The sequence below is a fragment of the Solenopsis invicta genome, chromosome 2, assembly GCF_016802725.1.
Source record: "Solenopsis invicta isolate M01_SB chromosome 2, UNIL_Sinv_3.0, whole genome shotgun sequence".
NCBI classification, from domain to species: domain Eukaryota; kingdom Metazoa; phylum Arthropoda; class Insecta; order Hymenoptera; family Formicidae; genus Solenopsis; species Solenopsis invicta.
Genome location: NC_052665.1, coordinates 15,504,713 through 15,527,482, shown reverse-complemented (window position 1 = coordinate 15,527,482; position 22,770 = coordinate 15,504,713). Strand labels below are relative to the sequence as shown.

General features: G+C 35.2%; 4 protein-coding genes and 1 long non-coding RNA gene across 12 annotated transcripts; 3 read left to right on the top strand and 2 right to left on the bottom strand.

Annotated features, from left to right (window-relative positions):
* The first annotated feature begins 643 nt into the window (after positions 1-643).
* On the top strand, positions 644-5,861 carry LOC105197465 (probable ATP-dependent RNA helicase DDX43). 3 transcript variants are annotated; one of them, XM_011163844.3, is made up of 12 exons: positions 644-786; positions 960-1,302; positions 2,191-2,538; positions 2,649-2,951; positions 3,058-3,276; positions 3,357-3,483; positions 3,554-3,719; positions 3,805-4,047; positions 4,318-4,465; positions 4,675-4,916; positions 5,003-5,165; positions 5,246-5,861. In XM_011163844.3, the coding sequence occupies exons 3-12, from the start codon at positions 2,230-2,232 to the stop codon at positions 5,378-5,380; spliced, it is 2,055 nt and encodes a 684-aa protein (XP_011162146.1). In that variant the 5' UTR covers positions 644-786; positions 960-1,302; positions 2,191-2,229; the 3' UTR covers positions 5,381-5,861. The 3 variants fall into 3 exon arrangements, with proteins under 3 accessions (XP_011162146.1, XP_011162145.1, XP_011162144.1); XM_011163843.3 differs by having other exon boundaries at positions 647-872; XM_011163842.3 differs by having other exon boundaries at positions 647-1,302.
* A 67-nt stretch (positions 5,862-5,928) lies between these two features.
* LOC105197463 (N-acetyltransferase ESCO2) lies at positions 5,929-10,501 on the bottom strand. 5 transcript variants are annotated; one of them, XM_026131139.2, is made up of 7 exons: positions 10,161-10,501; positions 9,964-9,997; positions 8,155-9,899; positions 7,780-8,005; positions 7,524-7,697; positions 7,204-7,409; positions 5,929-7,127 (listed from the first exon to the last, which is right to left on the bottom strand). In XM_026131139.2, exons 3-7 carry the CDS (start codon positions 9,870-9,872, stop codon positions 7,004-7,006), a joined length of 2,448 nt encoding a protein of 815 aa, XP_025986924.1. In that variant the 5' UTR covers positions 9,873-9,899; positions 9,964-9,997; positions 10,161-10,501; the 3' UTR covers positions 5,929-7,003. The 5 variants fall into 5 exon arrangements, with proteins under 5 accessions (XP_025986924.1, XP_011162140.1, XP_011162138.1 ...); XM_011163838.3 differs by lacking the exon at positions 9,964-9,997 and having other exon boundaries at positions 10,201-10,501; XM_011163836.3 differs by lacking the exon at positions 9,964-9,997 and having other exon boundaries at positions 10,161-10,499.
* Positions 10,502-11,445: 944 nt separating this feature from the next.
* On the top strand, positions 11,446-17,101 carry LOC105197464 (ADAM 17-like protease). Its single transcript, XM_011163841.3, has 14 exons — positions 11,446-11,966; positions 12,435-12,573; positions 12,670-12,770; positions 12,838-12,959; positions 13,234-13,384; positions 13,496-13,683; positions 13,763-13,957; positions 14,097-14,235; positions 14,394-14,548; positions 14,827-14,907; positions 15,069-15,277; positions 15,398-15,636; positions 16,041-16,156; positions 16,231-17,101. Exons 1-14 carry the CDS (start codon positions 11,909-11,911, stop codon positions 16,537-16,539), a joined length of 2,202 nt encoding a protein of 733 aa, XP_011162143.1. The 5' UTR covers positions 11,446-11,908; the 3' UTR covers positions 16,540-17,101.
* Positions 13,088-17,745, bottom strand: LOC120359705. 2 transcript variants are annotated; one of them, XR_005576482.1, is made up of 3 exons: positions 17,558-17,745; positions 15,412-15,670; positions 13,088-14,224 (listed from the first exon to the last, which is right to left on the bottom strand). It is a non-coding gene; the product is annotated as an uncharacterized LOC120359705 (long non-coding RNA). The 2 variants fall into 2 exon arrangements; XR_005576481.1 differs by having other exon boundaries at positions 13,088-15,670.
* Positions 17,746-17,808: 63 nt separating this feature from the next.
* LOC105197462 (isoleucine--tRNA ligase, cytoplasmic) lies at positions 17,809-22,302 on the top strand. The gene is made up of 3 exons (XM_011163834.3): positions 17,809-17,950; positions 18,037-18,171; positions 18,243-22,302. The coding sequence occupies exons 2-3, from the start codon at positions 18,114-18,116 to the stop codon at positions 21,932-21,934; spliced, it is 3,750 nt and encodes a 1,249-aa protein (XP_011162136.1). The 5' UTR covers positions 17,809-17,950; positions 18,037-18,113; the 3' UTR covers positions 21,935-22,302.
* The last annotated feature ends 468 nt before the right edge of the window (positions 22,303-22,770 follow it).

The window sequence follows — 22,770 nt, the reverse complement described above, 5'->3', positions numbered from 1 at the left end:
TTATAAAATTAATTTAGTTACACGGTAACAGTTACATGTACAAAAAATACTAATTTAATCATATTAAAAGTAATTTAAAATAAAAGTTAATTTTGGAAAAGCATTATTCATATTAAATTATATAACTAATAAATCTATGGCACATGAAATATATACATAACAAAACATGAGACCAATAGCCCAATAAGAATCTTGTGTGAACAAATATGGCGATTTTATGCTGGATGCTCATAATTGGCCCGTCGGTCTTCTGCTGGTTATACTTATGTTTATGCATTTTACGTGCGATAAGCGTGAAGCACACACTCTCGCATAATCATATATACATAAAGGAATTAATTGATTCATTAGCACATGCATGGGAAAATGGACCAATCAATTTCTTTATGCATATGATTGTGCAGGCAAGAGTCTGTGCTCCGGATTTTATGCTAGAAATCGATTCTAGATCTCGGACAGAGAGAGAATTGACCAATCGCATTAATCAATTGGCCGAATTGCTCAAATGCGATTGGTCAATTCTCTCTCTGTCCGAGATCTCGCGGATGGCGCCATCGGCACAAAAGCGACGAAGGATTCTTCGGAAACACTCGGAAAAGCCCGAAGTTCGAAAACTTTGAAAACGGAAAAGATCGATTGTATTTACCTTCCGAATGGGACTTTCGGCTCGACGCCACCATTATACTACGCTATAGACGCACTTATTGGATCGGAGCCTAGTCCCAAGTTTGGGAATCGCGGAGCCAGCATATAACGGAAGAAGAAAGTTCGATTGAGCGATCTACGGTAGACGACGCAGCTTTTAGAGAATTTTAAATTTCATATTCTGTCTTCACATTCGTCTTTCTTTTTATCTTCTAAGTACTGTAAATGTACGTTATGCACACGTGTGCGTCACATGTATGCGATAACGACCGCACGCATACAAAGTGCGTGTAAAAGAATCGATTCTCTTACAGCAAACAGCCACAAACGGCACAACCACGTTGTAGACAATTGCAGGCGGCAAGAACAAACAAGTGATAGCTTTTCGTTTTTGCTCGTTTTCATTTTGTGTTCATCTGTGATCTTCGCTAATTGGGGCCATTGGATCATCTCTGGCGTCGCTAGGGAGAGCTACAGAGCGAAACTCGGGAGCCGATCACGTGGATTTGTTGTCACTTTGGTGTGAAAGTTGTGGAACGGTATAACGGTTCTTAGCGAATCTGCAAGCGATCGGATACACTGGTCACAGTGGTCACCGGCAGTCATTTCGTGTGAGAGGTGTACGAAGCATCAATTCTGCTCGCATACCTTCTTCAGGTAAGCTGAGCAAGTAATACGTCATAAACGGAAAACACCGTGCTCTCGTCGTCTCGTGCTGTTTTTCTTTATGAATTTTTTCTTTTTTTTTTTTACGTTTATTCTCATAGGGATAGGTGTGTTTCGCTGTCTCAGCATAATGCAAGAGTAACACGATATTAGCCTCGTATCAGAAATCTAACCACAAAGCGTTGATAAGTTTCGTGGAATGTTCGGAGTATAAAAAATTAATTTCTAATAATGTAGAAAATGTAGGCACTTCAACCCTGATTAGATTAACAACCAACTAGAACCAGAAAAAAATGTTAAAGGAAGTTTAAAATTAGTCTGCATTAATAACGCCTCATAAAGATCAATCTAAAGTTTATGGAGGCATCCATTTCCTTGATAAAGTGATATGAAATTGTAAACTGATATACTATGTAATGTTTCTAGTAGCATTGAAATAAACTTAATTTTATTTAAATAAATGTTTAATTTAATTAAAGAATTATTTATTTAAATAAATATACTGGAAACAAATTGATTTTTATTTTAAATTGATAAACTATAAATCTTGAACAATTATAAATGTATCATCTATAAATTGAATGTGTGTTTTTAATAATTCTTTGATTTCTTTTTACTGTCTAATGAAAGCGATGAAGACAGCTTTATTTGACAGACAAAATATTATATAAAATCTTTTATTTTAATCAATTGAAAGTTCTGATTCTTGCTTTATTCTTTGTACTCCTCAGAGCTTATATCAGTTTTCTTTTGTAAACTGAAATACTATTAATGTTAATTATATTTTCTGTAATATGATAAAGAAAAAAAATATCTTTCAATCTCAACAAATATGTTTATCAATTGTACATATAGATGATATAACATTGTATATTTTAGACTCAGTTTTGAGCACAAGAATCTCAATTACTTTCGACAATGGGTGACTGGGAAGATAACAGACCGTCGTCAAGGAGGTACGAACGAGGTTTCGATCAAAGAAGGGATAATAGAAGGGAAAGAGACACTCACTTTTATAAACGCTCTAACACATCATCTGGGGATAATTGGAATAATGATTCAAGTACATATAATAATTCGTATCGTCGCGAATATGTTAGGGGGAGTAATGACAATAGTACAAATGGACTTGTTATGTACGTTGATACCAATAATGTTGGAAAAATTGTTGGGAGAGGTGGCAGCAAGATTAAAGCTCTAGAGAGTGAAAGCAATGCCAGGATCAAGGTAAGTAGAATATTATCCCAAACAATTGATGTAGTAAAATATGTATTGCGAGCGCTATGTATAGTTCATCATACAATCCTATATTTATTTATTTATTTATTTATTTTTAGATTGACAGACAGCAAGAAGAAAATGGACAGACTGCTGTGACATTAATTGGTACAGATGATGAACAGCAACGAGCTAAGAGCTTAATAGAAGAGTTATTGATTGATAGAAGTAGTGGATTTGACAGAAATAGTAGATTTGACAGAAATAGTGGATTTAACAGAAATAGTGGATTTAACAGAAGTAGTGAAACTGATAAAAATATGCAGGAAAATGTAGAATCTACACAAGGAACAGGAGATCAACCTGAGCAAAAAGAAATTGATTGGGTCAATTTTGATTGGTCCAAGGCTAATCAAGAATATGTATGTTTTGCAAATAATAATAAAAGATAGTTTATTTTATGATATGTGAAACTATTTTATTATTTTATGTAATACATGAACTGTATAATAATAACTTTCCTGGCAGGAAAACCATCAGAAGCAGAAGTGGGCAGCTTTGCCTCCTATTATAAAAAATTTTTATAAGGAAGATCCAGCCGTTACCCATATGTCGGCATCGAAAGTAGCTCACATCAGGAAGATCAACAATAATATAGAAGTTAAACATGTTTTCGAGAACGAAGGGGGCACTGACGAAGAGCTGAAAATACCAAATCCTGTTGAAACCTTTGAACAAGCTTTTCAAGTAATACAACAATCAAACTTATGCAATCAAACTTTATTATTTTTTATTTTAGCCTATATATATTACTTTATGTATTACAGGCATATCCAGATATCCTCACAGAAATACGAAAGCAAAACTTCGAAAAACCAAGTCCTATACAGTGCCAGGCATGGCCTATTCTACTGAGTGGTCGAGATCTCATTGGGATTGCTCAAACTGGGACAGGTTTTGATTTTTATTTTTAATATATCTATTATATAGGCTCATGTGTAAAAGAGGATAATTATGATTTCAGGAAAAACTCTTGCTTTTTTATTGCCTGCTTTGATCCATATCGATGGACAAGTAACTCCTCGCGACGAGCGTCCTGGACCAAATGTTCTTGTTATGGCACCGACGAGAGAATTGGCATTGCAGATTGAAAAAGAAGTAGCAAAGTACTCTTACCGTGGTATTAAAGCGTACGTTTGTTTTGTAATATGTCTTGATTTTTTAACAGTATTGCAATCTTTCGCATCATATGATTTAGCTAAAAAATTATTTAAGGGTCTGCGTGTACGGTGGCGGAAGTCGCAAAGCACAAGTAGCTACGGTGTCAAGTGGCGTGCAAATAGTAATTGCAACTCCCGGAAGATTAAACGATCTGGTTCAAGCAAATATATTAGATGTATCGGCTGTAACATATCTTATACTTGACGAAGCAGATCGTATGTTGGACATGGGTTTTGAACCGCAAATTCGTAAGACTCTCCTAGGTGTACGACCAGATAGGCAAACCGTTATGACAAGGTATACATAAACCACATTTTTTAAACGTTAAAATGAGGTTTTTTTAAGAGAGAGAAAAGAGTTACTCTTATAATTTTTTTATTTCAGAATTCATGTTTTTAATTTCTATTTGTAAAGTTTATTAGACATTTTTTTTAAAGAGTAAATAAATCATTTCTAATTTGTCTCTAAAATATGGTGCTATTCGAAGTATTTAAAAATATATAATATCAGTGTAGCATTTTATTTGTTTAATAAATATTAATATAATACTTGTCACTTTTTTGTCAGTGCTACATGGCCTCAGGGTGTAAGACGCTTAGCCCAATCGTATATGAAGAATCCGCTTCAAGTATTTGTCGGATCTCTTGACTTAGCAGCTGTCCACTCTGTGACACAGAAAATTTATATGGTTGATCAAGACGAGAAAACGGAATATGTTAGTACTACATGAAAATATTAATGCTTTTTTATGTTTCTAAAAAATTAGAATTTTTCGACAATATTTTTTTTCTAATTTTTCTTCCTAATTTTATTTTCTAAATTTTTTCTAATTTTATTTGTATATAAATATCGATAAAGAATCGACTATAAATTATCTTGGAAACGTTATATTAATTGTATTTTTATTATTAATGTGCATTGTAGATGCACCAGTTCTTCCAAGAAATGGGCCCTCATGATAAGGCGATAGTATTTTTCGGTAAAAAGTCTAAGGTAGACGATATCTCTAGCGATCTGGCTTTATCGAATATCGAATGCCAGAGCATTCACGGTGATAGAGATCAAGCAGATAGGGAACAGGCGTTAGAAGATTTGAAGAGTGGAACTGTTCAAATCCTTCTCGCGACTGACGTGGCTAGTCGAGGAATTGATATTGAAGATGTTACGTAAGTTTCACGTTTTCAAAGCGTTTTTACGTTTTACATTACTCAGGATACGACATCAATATTAATCAATTTTGCCCTCATTTCAGACATGTATTGAACTATGACTTCCCACGAGATATAGAAGAATACGTTCACAGAGTTGGCCGTACCGGACGCGCAGGTCGAACAGGCGAAAGTATTACTTTTATGACACGACAGGATTGGCATCATGCGAAAGCGCTTATAGATATTCTTGAAGAGGCTAATCAAGTTAGTAGATACAAGGAGCATTTTAATTTTTTCAAATTTTTTATGAATGGATTTTATCAATTTATGCTTTTTTATTTCAGGAAGTACCTGAAGAAGTGTACAAAATGGCTGAAAGATATGATGCATGGAAACAGAAAAAAGACGCAGAACAATCGAGTCTAAGAGGCAACAGATATGGTAACAGCGGTAGACGCGAACGTTATCGTAGAACTTAAAAACGATCAATACTAAGAATTAAAATTACATTTAATATGCGAAATTAGTACCAGATTTTGTATGAAACTGCATTTTGTCTAATACTGATTTTAGTTGATATAATCTTATTTATAAGATTAAAAGAACAATGTAATGTTATTTTTCTTTTCTTATCAGTAACCAAAGTTAAATATCTATAATTTAAGATTTAAGTTTAAATGCCATTACCATTTAAAATGCGTTCGCATGTGACACATGGGAATGAAGTGGAATATATTGTAACTAGTAATAGTTTCGACTTAATATTATTTTAATTACCAATATGGTAAAATATAATTTTGTATTACAATGTTTATTAGTATTCAGTATGTTAATTCGCATATTTTATTTTTGTTTTTCAAGTTCAATATTATACAATTTTATCAATTGTTCGAAAGACATTTATATTTATAGCATTTACAGTATTCGAGTTTGGTTAATAAAATATTTTTTTTTAAATAATCAGTTTAATTCATGTTTATTTCATTATCAAACACAGATTATTTTAAATATATAACACATTTTATAATCATTGTCAAATATAATATATTGTTCCTATGTCACATAAGAATATGAGAATAAACAGCAGGAATTTCTACATTTCAAATAGACAGATTTATTAGAGTGTTTATTCGAAATAAATAATGTATTTATTTCGAAAATAATTATTAATATTCTTATAAAACTTAGCTTAAATTTAAAAGTATTTTTATATATTAATAATTCTATTCACTGTATATTTTAAATTTGTATCTATATTAATTTCACTATAAAAAGAAATGTCTTGTTAAAGTGTAGAATTATATAGTAAAGTATAATAATTTAAACAAGAAGAGATATACATTAATTCGTAATATTAAAGAAACCTATCAATCTCATTCATATCAACATTTATAGTAAAGATAATATAAAATGTATAAGTATAATAATCGTTAACAGTTCAAAGGATGCATTTATAGCGCTGCTATTCAGTCATTGGATAAAAAATATAACTGCTCTTGACAGAAAGTGACAATAACCTTTCAGCCATTAAAATGATAATCAAGTGACCAGTTTTTAATAAAATTTTAATAAATTATAAAATTGAGGTCATTTAAGCAAAAACAAAATTGCTTTTGTTTTCCGAGTTTATCTTTAGATAACTTAGCATAAAGCAAATTCTTTTCATATTATTTTAAAGTTTAAGAACAGGAGCTTGAACAATGCATTACAAAGAACAAAAATTAAATAAAGTTGCAACATTTTGGTATCATAAAGTGACCGCGACTAGCACCAGTGTCAGTTGACACAGTTAAATATTGAGACTATGGCCTGTATTCAGAACCTGCTTATGTTAGCTAAAGATGTTAATGCATTTTATCTTTTTTATTTTTTTTTATTGTATTCGATTTCCGGTACAAAATAATCAGATACTGAGACATCAAATCAATATTTAGTAACAACTGTTAAAGACGAGAAAATAATATGAACAAATAAAACGTTACCCATTTTGGATAATTTTTAAGGACTTGTTACAGAAAAGAGATGACAAAAGGTGACTTAAGTAACTGGATAGCAGCGTTGTCAGCATTTAGAACGAACGTTGGAGCCTAACTATAACGAATTTAGTTATAAACTTTGAAGTTTTTCGTTTTCGTATATTTCTCAGCGAAGATTTTACCACCTGGAGTTGGTATTGAGAATGCTATGTCGTCCAGAGACATCACGTAACCGTAAAAGAATTTGGCTCTGAAACACGAATGAGATATTCTAAATGATGTAAGACTTCTTTGAAGAAAGTCAATATGTTAAGAACGGGATTTACCTCAAAGTGTCGACAAGTTTAGTTGCAATATTCTGTTTACGATGACTCATCGCGGTCCAAACGACGTTTATGCCGCATTTCGTAGGTGTACTCTCAGCAGTGCAACAATCAAGATCAATTAGCTCAGGAATCATGCGAAACGCTTTTTCAATATGTTCCGCTACCAATACTCCGATAACGCTTTTCTCGCGTATGTACAAGTAGACCTGTAAAACAGGTACATTTTTCCTTTAGCAAACTATTATTACATTAAATTTGATAATATATAATAAAAACTTTTCGATTCATGTAAAAATAAAAACGACTTGTGAAATGTTTACCTGTTTGCTTCTATAATCTGAACTATTTATATCTGCCAGTCCCAAATCTTTATCTACAACGTCCAAAATCTCTAGCACCTTCTTCCAATGTTGTTGGGAATCACGTGGCTCGACTAAGATTATTCTGCTGGAAGTGAAGGAATCCTCCAATATAACACGCTCGTTTTTCCATCCCTGAAATAGCATGGTAACAGAAATATTTAAATATTATATTCGCAGTGATGACATTTATTTCGCAAGCACAGGCGCAAAGTACCTGGAATCTCAAAGTCCGTATACTGTTGTGATAATTTAAATGAGCGTTTTCATCCTCAGGATCGCCCAATTGATACACAACATTACATTCTGGACACTGAGTGGCGCCGAAACGTTTTTGACCGGCATCTAACTGACATTGATCTTCCGCACCACCACCTTTCGCGGAAAGCTGCCACTGCATATTTCTTTTTATTGTTTTCGGAGTGTTTGCGTTACTTGTCTCTCTAAAGCAAGAATTAAAGCATGTATGTCTCATTAAAATATCCTTCTACATAACAATCGTAAATTAACATAAACAAAGTAAAAATATTAATAAAAAATTTAAAAAAAAATTATTTAATTTTATAATAACAGTTTATACTCAGGAACGTACTCGAAAATATCATCAGGTACAGAATATCCTTTGGTAAACAATGGATAATATTTTTTCTCGGTATTCTCTTCGCCAGTTTCCTTTCCAGTGTCATTATTATTGCTCGCGTTGTCAAGGGAAAGATTACCAAAATTCTTCAAAGGAGCCACGTCTTTGATGTTCATCGTCGAAGTCATGTTGCTGAGCTCAGTAGCCGGAGACATAATCGTGTCTTTCAACAACGATTTTGACGGGGAAAACGCATTTGCAGTACGGATCAACGAGGCCATCGTATCGTAGTCGTCGTTCGCCCAATCATCCTCTAGAACCTTCAGAAGATCGTCGACTTTATCTTGCTGCAGCGTAGCCTCAATCTCCGGCTCGTCGACGGTCAGATCTGTGGCGTCCAGACGGATGTTCTCGGTACTTACCTTTTTCGTGAAACGAGCGCGTTTCTGATTAGTTTTCAATGCAATTTTCCCGTCCGCGACCGTCAGCTTGATCTTATTGTGTACCGTCACTGTAGCGTCATTTAATCTGACAGTCTTGTTGGTTTTGAAAAATCGTTTAGTCTCATCGATCGGTGGCGTGGGCGGCCTCTCCACAACTGCGTTTGTCTCCATCGGCTGAACTTCCTCCACAGGTGGACTCTTACTTAAAGCCGTGGGACTTTGTTGACCTTCCTTTTTTGATACCTCCGTCTTGGGTTTCGGCTTCTTGATGCCGTGGTACACACCAGCGTTTATTTTCCCGAATTTCCGTTTCTTTATCGATAAACGTCTACTCGAACTCTGCGAAGGTAAGCTTCGTCTCTTTTTAATGTCGCTACTCCTGAAATTGATGAAAGCCCGCTCGGACTTTACATTGCTACTATAAAACGTCTTTGTGCTCACTGAGAAGTCCTTCGGGTAGTCACAATTGTTCCTCCTGTCCTGAAATAGAGACGTTCTTGCTCTAGGTACAAAGCCGTCATCCACTTTGAACATCTTCGGCGGCTTTGCCGCTGATTGATCACGCGCGTGCCTCTTCAACGTGTTCTCCTTCTGCTCGGGTGACAAACTCCCGCTCGTCTCGGTCGCGCTGAAGGACTTTCGCCTGTGCAACTTCGGCAACGGTACCGTCTTGCTTATGGAGCTTAATGGCGTTATCTGTCTGCTCTCAGGGGTCCTGCCCTTTTTTGGTGTTTCCGTGATATTTTGATTCTGTATCTCCTTGGCGAAGCTACGCTGCGGCGTCTCCGGTACCACTTCGTTCATCTGCTCTACGTTCGTCTTCGAACGTTGTGGGGTCAACGGTTCCCTCTGCTTGTCTGGAGTGGACGGCAGCGATTTCGGCGAACGCCTAAACAAATTGCATCTCGGCGAGTATCTAGCGGCTCTGGTAACCTTCCTGAGCGATCTGAAGGGTGACATGCGTTCTTCCATATTGAACCTCAAACGATCCCAGGACACGGGAACAACGGGCGTGTTGAGAATATGTGAAGACTTTTCAGGCGTTGCAAACGGAGAGATGAATTCTCTGCCTGGGGAACTGCTGAGATCACTGCTGCTTGGACTACGATCAGTGAGAGCCAGAGGTGACATGGGCCCCAAATCTGATTCGTCTCCCGAGGATTTGTCGTCGCTGGTGCGCTCTAAGCCTTGAGAATCGCTCTTTTTGCTAGACTTACTGTCTGGTGCAAAAAGACATTTCTGGGCACGTCGTGGGGTGCAAAGCAAGTTACCTTGACTGCCATTCATTGTTGGACAATTCTTTGAAGCAGTAATCTGAAAGACATTATCAGATAAGCGTAACATTGAGATTACAAAAGTAAATCTAAATCGAACTGACCTGGCAACAGATTAAAATTACGATTATTGACAAACTGGAAACAAGGATAGAAGGATTAAAGAAGAATCGTTAAAATCCCGTGATGTATATTTTCAATTGAAACTAACGCATATAAGTCATAAATACATAAGAAACTCGACGTGAAGAGTGCATTTAATCTCAATGGATATCGTTCACGCGGACAAACGCGAACTAACCTGACTGGATCGGTGAATTTGACAAAGCGAATACACCGACCGTGTGAAACACCGCCGTTGGCCGATGAAACAACGTTCGACTGGTTCGACGTTCGAACGTTACGCACTAATATTCTCCAGGAATATCCGAAATCAGCGTATCCTTCATGGATTTTGACGATCTACAATCACATCAAGAGAAGCGCGGGAAACAGCCAAAAGAATTTTATGTAGTCGAATGTTTTGTAGCAACGGATGCGCACTCCGTCATATGCGCATTACAGTCGTGCGCATGCGTCGATATTAGCGCGCGATATATCTTGCTAATCAATTGTTTATCGAATCTCAATACACTAATTCATCGGTTGATCAATTGCATTATCAGTTGCGCAAATGCAACTTTGCTCTGTAAAGCTACATTTGCACCATTGATCAATAAATAAACTTAAAAATGTTATTTTTTTAGTATTTTTTATTCAATGCAAATTTCTGTATAAATTAAAATTGAATTTAATTATTTAAAAAATAAAAAATAAAATAAAGTTAAAAAGTTAATAACTTTCAATTTAATTATTTCAAATAATTTAATTTTTAACTTTATGTTTGAAATATAAACTTTAATTTATTAACTTTTTTCTTAAAGTTAAAAATTTATCTATGTAAATTATAAAAGAAAAAATACATTTCTACGTGATTAACAATGTTTCTTTGTCACTTTATATAAACGTAATTTATGGATAAAATATTACAAATTTGTTCAATGATTCATATACATTATAATTATTTTGAGTAATCTAACTTAAAAACATTACGATTTCTTAATTTAGTATATTTTTCAAAATTAACTTTTAATTTAACTTAATTTAATTTTACATAATTGAATTTTTTGTTAATATAACTTTTAACGTAACTAAATTAATTGTATAAACCATTAACTTTAACTTAATTTAGTTTTAAAAAAATTAACTTTATTCAGCTTTGGTATAAATACATTTTTTTATATATATTTTTTATACAGCAAAATCAAGATGATTTTTTTCGACGAGTTTCGGAACGCAGCCGTGAAATGCAAAGAAATTTATTCAGCATTTAAAATTTTTATTTCTTTTGATTTTCATTTCTAATTCAAAATCAAATGAGTCAAAAATTAATGAAGTATTCGGAGGACAATTGATTTAATCATCATTAGATGTTGCACTCTCAAAAATTCGAAATATCTTCCAAGAATTTTAAAAAACGTAATTCCAAGAATTCGAGATTTAAAGGACGAAAATCAAGCTTTAAAAAAAAAAGATGAAATAGGAGAATATAATAAGCATGAAAGTTGTACTGTAAAAAATTCCAGAATTTCCCAAATTTCTAAAAATTACGATTACTCCGAAATCGAGAGGCTTTTCTCGATTAATTTGGGAAATCAAGAAACTCGCTCCATTTCAGTCGTTCGTTCCGTCCTCTAGCGTGTTCGACGATCGAAGATCGGGAGTGGTTATGTTTGACGGAACATAACCTCAATTATCCGTGCAATTTGTCAGCATGACGATGTAAACAGAGAAATGATGCTTAGATGATCTGACACAATCCAACTTCGCGTTTTCCACTCACGTAATTATGACATAAATTGCTCTTTTGATGGATTGTGTTCCAAGTACTTACAAAATTGTGACACGACGTCGCGGATTGTCGTCAACAATAAGATCTCGAACGTAGGAGAGAAAAACAAAGGAAAGCTGTGCTTTCCTACCTGCCGTTGCTATTTCTTTTCATCGACAATGGAGAAGCGAAACGTTCTATTTATCTACTGTGCTTTTGCTACTCTCCAAAGTATTTGTAAGTTGAACATTTCTTAGTTTATTCAACTGTCACTTTTTAATTAGCAAGCTGATTTGCGATTAGCACAAAAGTTGACAGCAAATCTTTCGTTTAAAAGAAAAGAAAATTCTCACGCCTATCGAGACATTTGTGATCTATCTGAATCATAAACGAAAATGAATAGAAGCTGAGAACAGAAATAAAATACCTTGATTTTTTCTTTTTTTTTTTTAGATCAGAAACTTTAACAGCTCTTTGAGATTTAATCTTAGCAAAATACATCTTCAATTATAACTAAATATGTATCTTGCATAAATAAATTTCTATTATTTAGTTATAACTGAAATAATTGATGGATCTATCTCAATATATCTTATGATAATGTTAAGAAACTTGATTTTATAGTTTTTTGTTATCGCTAATCAACTTATATAATTATTTATCAGTTGCTTTTTTTATCTAATACTATTAATATATTATTAACAGATGGTCTTCATAGAAGCTTAAAATATTATGAGACAATTCACAGTACTCATTTTCAACATAAGATTGTAAAGCGAGGCATTCAGCATAGTTACCACCCATATAATAAAATAAGTGAACTTGAATTTTATTCACATGGGCGGTAAGATATTAGATTATTTCACGTTGCTTAAATTATTATATTATAAAATGTAAGCTCTATTTTTTAATGATGTTTCTTTTAATATTTCAACTATAGGCACTTCCGATTAATTTTGACACCTAGAAGAGAAGTTATACATTCCAACTTTAAGGCATATGAGATAAACGGCGATGGAAAGGAGAAAACTGTACATTTAGGTAATGTGAAAATCAGTGAAAAGGGTGAAATTCATAGATTGTTATAATTCATAGTATTATCTTGCAGATCATGATAATTTTTATCACGGCCGAGTATTTGGAGAAATTGAGTCTCACGCTCAGATGCATATTGATGATGGTGTTATGACAGGTAGCATAACAATCGCGGATGAGACTTTTCATATTGAAGTGAGTATGCCTGTGCCAAGCGAAATGTATATAATACTGTAGTTGAAAATTTATGATACAATCTTTATAAATTAATTGAATAGCATAATAAGAAAAGACAAATTAATTAAAGCTGTATAACAAGAAATTATCGAAAATAATATACGTATATAATTTTAGTAGAAAAAATTTTGCAATGTAACTGTATTTTAGATAATCACATTTAATTTTTGGGTTACCATTGTATTTTTGTTACCCTTGTCTATTATAATTAAGAAGTTCATTTGTATTTTAGCCATCCTGGAGACATCTTTCGCATTTGGATAATCAAACGATGATTATTTATAAATCTTCTGACGTTAAACTCAGTTGGGAGCATTACCAAGACGGAGAAGGCCATACACATGGAACTCCAAAGACCTGTGGTTATGTCAAAGAAAATTTAAGTATGGTTCTACAGATATAAATAATGCACAATTTTATAAAATAATTATAATGTTTTTTGTGCTTTCTATATTATTTTTAACATATTGTGATAATAACTATTATCATCGCAGATTATACTGTAAATGACAATTCTGAGGATGATACGGAAACGGATAATAACAGCAGCAGAGTCAAGAGGCAAACGGAGACTTACGAATATACACCGACGAAAACAAGATGCCCATTACTATTGGTCGCTGATTATCGATTTTACCAGGAAATGGGTGCCAGCAGTACAAAAACTACAATTAATTACTTGGTAAGTGTAAAGGTACACAGTTATTGTACATTGATTCATAATTATATAATAATGTTTAAATTATAATTTGTGTTCACAGATAAGTTTAATCGATAGAGTACATAAGATTTACAATGATACTTTATGGCAAGAACATCAAGAGGAGGACGGTTTCAAAGGAATGGGTTTCGTCATCAAAAAAATCGTCGTTCACAGTGAACCGACACGAGTGAGGGGCGGCGAAACGCATTATAATATGGTTCGCGAGAAATGGGACGTCCGTACATTGCTCGAGGTTATTATATGCAGCTTACGAAAAAGAATATCGCTAATAAAATTAACTTCTTAAATTATTATTTATTAATTAATTTTAATCTAATTAACTTCGTTAAATTCAAGTTATTGAAATTAAATGTCTTTTGTTATGTTAATAGGTGTTCAGTCGAGAATATAGCCATAAAGATTTCTGCTTGGCTCACTTATTTACCGATCTCAAGTTTGAAGGTGGCATCCTCGGATTGGCTTATGTAGGATCTCCTCGAAGAAATTCGGTGGGCGGTATCTGTACACCAGGTACATTAAAAACATTTAATTTTTTTCTCTTACTCTTTGTGCAACGACAAAGTATATAATGACATTTACACGATAAAAAAATAAAATAGACATGAAAAATATAAAATAAAATGATATAAAAAATGATATTTATAAAATAAAATAAATATTTTCTGCAGAATATTTCAAAAATGGATATACATTGTATCTGAACTCGGGATTAAGCTCCAGCAGAAATCATTATGGTCAGAGAGTGATTACAAGGGAAGCTGATTTGGTTACAGCACATGAATTTGGTCATAATTGGGGTTCAGAGCACGATCCAGATATCTCGGTAAGTTGTGATTCAATTATCGCTGTATTCTATACTGTATACTATTATACTACAAATTATTTCTGAAAATCAGTGAAATATTAAACAATGAATAGCCATTGAAAAAAGAAAATAATTAAGACAAAGTCATAAGGCAAAAGCAGTTTTTCTTAATGCAAAAATATGAAATATCTTATACATATTAACTTTTGAAATATATTTTTGTATCCCCTGATCTTACACAAGTTTTTCTTTTTTAATTCTCGAGACTAGAATTTAATTTTTTAATATTATTGCAGGAGTGCAGTCCAAGTGCAAGCCAAGGTGGATCTTACTTAATGTATACTTACAGTGTTAGTGGCTATGACGTAAACAACAAGGTGAAGTACATGCTTTTTTCAAACTGTAATTTTTATCTTAACATGATGTATTGAATATTTTAATGTTTCTCAAATGATGCATTAATATCTTATACTTTATGCTATGTATATTTTCATTTTTACGCCTGTGTTTTAATAGATTCACGTTTCTTTTTTCACAGAGATTTTCTCCGTGTAGCTTGCGATCCATCAGGAAAGTTTTGCAAGCCAAATCTGGACGCTGTTTCTCAGAACCGGAGGAATCATTCTGTGGAAATTTGAGAGTCGAGGGTGACGAGGAATGTGACGCGGGTCTCTTGGGGACGGAAGATAATGATTCATGTTGCGACAAAAATTGTAAACTACGAAGTAATCAAGGAGCAGTTTGTAGGTAAACTATTTAGAATCATATTTAAGTAACCATTTTTTTTCATCTCCGCGATTAAAATCCTTAGGTTAATTATATTCATGACACTGTATAATAGCGTTTGCATTTTATTTCTTTCAACAGCGACAAAAACTCACCTTGCTGCCAGAGTTGTGCATATATGCCTGCTGGCGTGAAATGCCGTGATGCGCAATACGCCACTTGCGAACAGGAATCGCGCTGCACCGGAGCGTCTAGCGAATGTCCGAGATCTCCACCGATGAAAGATGGCACCGGTTGCCTCGAACGTGGACAATGCCGCCTAGGCAAATGCGTACCATATTGCGAGACTCAAAATTTACAAAGCTGCATGTGCGATACCAGTACGTCTTTTATTTTAAATACTGGATAGTATCTCTGCAAGTATAAATGGAGATATGTTTTATATGTGCACATTTTAATTTATTTCATATCAGACGTAATGAAATTTTTATTTTACAACGTATTTCTATAAATTTGTTATTTACTTGAGAATAACTTATTAATTGTATATTTAATGAAACTAACTTCTTTGAGATTTTTAACTATATATTATAATTTTAAGTTTGATCAAAGCTAAAAATTTGATGTATTTTTTTCTTCTATGGTATGTTAAAAGATATTATCAAAATTGGAAAAAGGTAAAAAAAAATTGGAAGCTTTTAGATTTAGTTTTACGTCGCATAATTTTGATTAAGTTGAAAAGATAGAATGTATAATTAATAATTATGCTGGATTTTATTAATAGTTGCTGACGCATGCAAAAGATGCTGCAGAATGAGTTTGAACGAAACGTGCTTTCCGATAGACCCGCAAGACATTTTACCCGATGGGACACCGTGCATTCAGGGCTTTTGCAACAAAGTAAGATATATTATAATTAATTCAATAAAAGCAATTTTTGTTGGTGTCCAATATTATGCATGTATATTTTTTAGGGCGTGTGTGAGAAAACGATTCAAGATGTGGTAGAACGATTCTGGGACATCATCGAGGATATAAACATTAACAAAGTTATGCGTTTTCTGAAAGATAATATAGTGGGTGCTGTGATAATCATCACCGCTATCATATGGATACCGGCGAGTTGTGTTATTAGTTATATTGACCACAGACGCGTGAAGGAAAGCGAGAAGAAGTGGAGGTGGAAACATACGGACGAGCTCATTCACCCGGACGAGCCGCGACAGGTAATTTACGTAGGCGGTCAGCGGCAGAGGGTGCAGCACGTCATGCATCAATCGTGAAGTTAAATTGTTTGCGTTATTTTAATATCTAGTCGAATCTAAATGAAGTGATATATATTTATATATCTGTTTTGGAATGACAAAATATTGTAAATATTTAAATATTTCTTCTTTCCATGTTATATACATGCGTAGCTTCTACGTAATTTCTGTAAGATTTCGAATGAATTTTATAGTTAAGTTGAACGAACATTCCTATGGATTAGAGGAAAACAAAGATTAATATTTAGTATTTAGGAATTAAATATGTATAAATGAAGTTTTTCACTACTGGTTTTTGATACTACATATATCAAGTATTATAATCTCTCTTTTTGAAGTATTACTATTACCTCTATAAAGTTGGCACTTGCTACTTAATTATTAGGATACAACTGCCATGTTACCCTAATATATTATATTTAAATCGGCGAAGAATTAAGAATGAAACGATATGCTTTAAACTCCAAATATTGTACATTTTACTTTAACAATATTTTAACATTGTAATGTACAATTGTAAGTATAATATGAAAAAAAAAACGTTTAGTGATCTGTAATGACGTTTAAAAAATAAGTGTAATATAAGAATATTTCAATAAAAAAAAAATGAATATTGAATATTTTAAATGTTGAAAGGGAAAAAGATAATTTTGAAATTCGCGCCATGTAATTTTACAAATGTATCGAGAAGTCGATTTCTAAGTTTAAATAATATTTAAATTCGTAATTTAGTTCAGTTTGGTTCATACCTCTAAAGATAAAATATGGTTTTGACGATTTTTTCGAAAAAAAAAAAGTTCTAATACTTGTTTTTTCTCTCTCTTCCTCTTTCCTCTCTGTACCACGTATTTAGTACTCATACTATAAATTGTTTTTGGAAATACATTCCTTAAAATATGTATTAAACAGACTATATATTAAATAATGATTATATAAATCGTAAATTGAGATAAAATTTATACTGAAATATTTTCGTCATGTATATTTTTTTGAAAAGTACATCTCTTTTTTACATTCTTTTTTAAATTAAATTCACCTCCGGATAAAAGATAGTGTGCCTTATGATTGTATAGCACAGGTTCTCCTTTCTTTTGTGTTCTTTCTCCAGTTCAGATATATTTTTACATCATTGAGATACGAAATTACATCAGACATAAAGTTGGTTTCGCCCGTGATCGCGACGGTTCCATAACCTCAAAGAGCTTCTCTCGCAAGAACGACACGTGTTCGCATACATTCTGACGTAACTATTAAGTGCTTCGTACGTTTTGATTGGCTCTCGAATAGAGAATTTCTGCTGATTGAAAACTCTCCCGGGCCGCGGTAGCCCAAATAGCCCATCCACGGGGCGATTGTACAGTTATAATCTTTGACAGTATGGTTAGAGTTTTACCTAGACGGTGAACGAATCTGTTTGGATTGGAGGAAGGTATTTGATGGTTGCTGATGCAATCAACCACCGTTCGAACTTCACTTTATTTTTGCATTAAAAATTTATTTATTCATTTTTGCAAGTGTCTGGCTAATTTCCAAATCAGAGCAGCTCTGTTAAGACCCGTAAGGTACTAATTTAGAATTGCTATTTCGACAATATGGTCATTCGTGCGGGCCCAAGTTCGGAAATCAGTTCTCTGGAGCATACCGGGAAAGGTACGTAAAAATACTTTTAGAGAAAATATACCTGGACGAATTTTGTCTCAATGTATATAATTATTTAACAGATGATCAACATGCATCCAGTGGCGTCCGTCCGTCCACGGTTCAGGCGGACAGGGCAAAGATATGTAAAAACAGTGGTTATAAGTTTGATCTCCCGGAGAGCTTCAACTTCGCGGACGAGGAGGAGAAAACATTAAACTTATGGAAGAAAGGAATGGTGTTTCAAGTAAGCATGTACTTGTCGGCGCAACGGCCGAAGTACACGTTCTACGATGGGCCACCATTCGCCACCGGCCTGCCGCATTACGGCCACCTCCTCACCGGCACCATAAAGGACATCGTGACCAGGTACGCGTATCAAAGCGGCTACCACGTGGACCGCCGATTTGGTTGGGACTGCCACGGTCTCCCTGTTGAGAACGAGATAGACAAGAAGTTCGAAATCAAGGGACCTGAAGACGTCGAGAAGATGGGAATCGATAAGTACAATCAGGAGTGCCGTAACATCGTAATGAGGTACGCCAAGGAATGGGAGGAGATCGTTGGCCGGATGGGACGGTGGATCGACTTCAAGAACGACTACAAAACCATGTACCCGTGGTACATGGAGTCCATCTGGTGGATATTCCAACAGCTGTACAACAAGGGTCTCATCTATGAAGGTACCAAGGTGATGCCGTATTCCACCGGGTGTAACACGCCGCTGTCTAACTTCGAAGCAGGTCAGAATTACAAGGATGTAGTCGACCCATCGGTCATCGTGGCTTTCCCTCTGCTGGACGAACCTGGGGTGTCTCTGCTGGCCTGGACTACCACTCCTTGGACGCTACCTAGTAACCTGGCGCTGTGCGTCAATCCCAACTTCGAATATGTAGAGGCGAAGAATGAGGAGAGCGGTGAAATTTATATCATGTTGGAGGCTCAGTTGCACATCCTGAAGGGTTCTTACATTATAGTAAACAGAAGAAGGGGAGTAGATCTGAAAGGAAAGGCATACGAACCCCCATTTCCATATTTTTCGAATCTTAAAAAGAATGGTGCTTTCAAAGTACTGAACGATACTTACGTTACAGCGGATACTGGAACTGGCGTCGTCCACCAAGCTCCGTACTTCGGAGAGGACGATTTTAGATGTTGCCTGGCTGCCGGCATCATAAGTAAAGATCACGTGGTCGCGTGCCCCGTCGACAGTTGCGGTCGCTTCACGGAGCCGGTTCATGATTTCCTTGGTAAATACGTCAAGGACGCAGACAAAGAAATAATCAAGTATCTACAGTCTAAGAAGAAGCTGCTTGTTAGCAGTACAGTAAAGCATAGCTATCCGTTTTGCTGGAGAACCGACACGCCGCTTATTTACAAAGCCGTTCCCTCTTGGTTTGTCAAGGTGGAAGAGATTAAAAATAGGCTGCTGGTCGCGAATAAAGAGACCTACTGGGTACCGGATTACATAAAGGAGAAACGATTCGGCAACTGGCTGCGCGACGCGCGCGACTGGAACATCAGTAGGAATCGCTACTGGGGCAATCCCATACCACTTTGGATCTCCGAGGACAAAGAGGAGATCGTGTGCGTGGGTAGCATCGCGGAGCTGGAGAAGTTGACAGGCAAGAAAGTGACTGACATCCATCGCGAGAGCATCGATCACCTGACGATACCGTCGAAACGCGCGGGAAAGCCACCGTTGCGACGCATTCCACAGGTCTTCGACTGCTGGTTCGAGTCTGGCTCCATGCCGTGCGCGCAGAGGCACTTTCCATTCGAGAACAACGTGGACTTTAACAAGTGGTTTCCGGCGGACTTCATCGGCGAGGGTATCGACCAGACGCGCGGCTGGTTCTATACGCTTTTGGTGATATCTACCGCGCTGTTCGGCAAGGCGCCGTATAAAAATCTCGTGGTCAACGGTCTGATACTCGCATCTGATGGCCAAAAGATGTCGAAACGTAAGAAAAATTATCCCGATCCCATGAAAGTGGTCAACGATTATGGGGCCGACGCCCTGCGCCTCTATTTGATCAATTCACCAGTTGTGAGAGCTGAAAACCTAAAGTTCAAGGAGGAGGGCATTCGGGACATCGTCAAGGATGTCATCTTGCCATGGTACAACGCGTTTCGTTTCCTCCTTCAGAACATACAGCAATACGAGAAAACGGAAGATGTATTTACATTTGATGAAAAGCTAGACTTTTGTTCTAGCAACATAATGGACAGATGGATCGTGTCTTTCACGCAATCGCTGTTGGTCTTTGTGAAGAAAGAGATGACGAAGTACAGACTGTACACTGTAGTACCTTACCTAATAAAATATATAGACAATCTCACAAATTGGTATGTGAGAATGAATAGAAAACGTATCAAAGGCGAGGACGGTCTGCAAGATTGCAAGAATGCATTGACGACTTTGTTCCTGGCGATTTACACAATGGTGAAGACCTACGCGCCGTTTACGCCATTTTTGACGGAATTTATGTTCCAACGATTAGTCAATTGGGTCCCGTCGGAGTTAGGAGACAAATCTGAGATAGGGCGTAAATTTAGAAACGCATACAATAAGAGTAATAAAAATGTAAGTGAAGAATTTGAATGGCAAGAGAGTGTACATTATCAAATGATACCACAGCCGCGTGATAATCTTATCGATAAGAACATTGAGAAAGCTGTGTCGCATATGCAGTCAGTCATCCAACTAGGTCGCACCGCACGAGAGAGGAGAGTCATCCCTACGAAGTATCCCTTGCCAGAAATTGTGGTGATTCATCAAGATGACAAAGTATTGGAGGACATACTCTCGCTGAAGTCGTACATACTCGGTGAGCTCAACGTCAAGAAGTTAACTGTTACTACCGACAAGAAGAAGTACGGAGTAACTTTGAGAGCAGAGCCGGATCATAAAATACTTGGCGCTCGTTTGAAGGGTGAGTTCAAGCAGATAATTCAAGCCATTAAAGACTTGTCCGATGAACAGTTGCAGAAGTTTGTCGCCACGAAGGAGATTGTCGTGCAGAACCACAAACTCGAGGGAGAAGATCTACGTCTAATGTTCAGTTTCACCGGTCCTGCCGCCGAGCAACTGTCGAAACAGTATGAGGCCCATGGCGAGGGATATCTACTGATCCTTTTAGACGTCACTGCCGACGAAGCAATGCATAACGAAGGAATAGCGCGAGAAATAATTAATCGAGTACAGAAGCTGCGGAAGAAGGCAAAGCTTGTGCCTTCCGACGAAGCCATCGTATATTACGAAATCGAGGATACTAGCAGCAACTTGGCCAAAGTGATCGTTAGCCACAAGGAATTTATCGAAAACACGACTAAAACTCCGCAGAGAGACATGGCGGAGTTATCGTCTAGTACCGACTATACTATAATTCAAGAGGATACGCCGAACATCAAAGGCGTGAACATGAAGCTCACGTTGGTCAGGACAAAGGCCAAACAAGAGAACGCAACGTCGTCCAAATCGCAACCTTCTGAAAACTACGTCAACGTGACGCTCATAAATATGCAATCACGATACGGTACATCTTCGAAGGGTAAAATTCGATTGTACGATAAAAAACTGGGGCCCATTACGTACAAACGTCTGAAACAAGAAATCGAGTTGGTGTTTGGTATTTACGGCTGTTCTTACGATTTGTATCTCAACTTTAAGAAACTTATCAGAACGTTGGACGATACACCAGTGGAACAAGACATGTTCAATGAGCAAACGTTAGAAGTATGGCGGTCAAATACTTTTGTAAAGCAACTTTAGTCGATTTGCGAAATTAACCATGTAAGGTTTAAAAGAGAGCAAAAATTAAATTTCCCAAACTTCTATTATTCCATCTTTTGTAATAATTTGTTTTTTTTTTTAATTCCCAAAAAGATGACAGTTTACATTATTGTATTTGCAGGATTAATGGAAGATATATATATATATATATATATATAAAACTTTTTTTTCCTATCAATGAAAACATTTACTAGGAAGCACATTTGAAAATATAATTTAATTTAATATCTGATAGTATTTGCGTAACTTAATATGTTATTATGTGATTTAAAATATATTTTTCATGAATATTTATACGCATTGGCTATTTTGTAAATTAAAAAAATAAAAAGTTTATATAATTGCATTTTTAATGTCAACTTTCTTAACAGGTTTATCACCATGTTCAATTTGTATCTTATGTGTTACGAATCACTGCAAAAAATGATTTGTAGAAAGAGATAAGGAATAATTTCATTAATACAGTTTTATCTTAATATATTATAATTAATATATTATCTTAATATTGAAAATTTTAAATATACCTATTTATCACTAAAAAACAAGGAAAGCTAGACGATAAAAAGTATCTGATAGAAACATTTAATTTCTTTAAAGATGAATTAAAACCTTTTTAGCATCAATGGCTCACACAGATTTATTACTACAAACTGAAATCCTAAACCAGTAATTTCATTTGCGAAAAAAGATTTAATGAATTTTCCCAGATGATCTCCCTTTTTGATCGCGAAAAAAAGAGCTCGATCATTAGCGTTTAGTCTATTTATAATAAAGTTGAAATAAACTTGAATTTTAAACAAATAATATCGAAGATA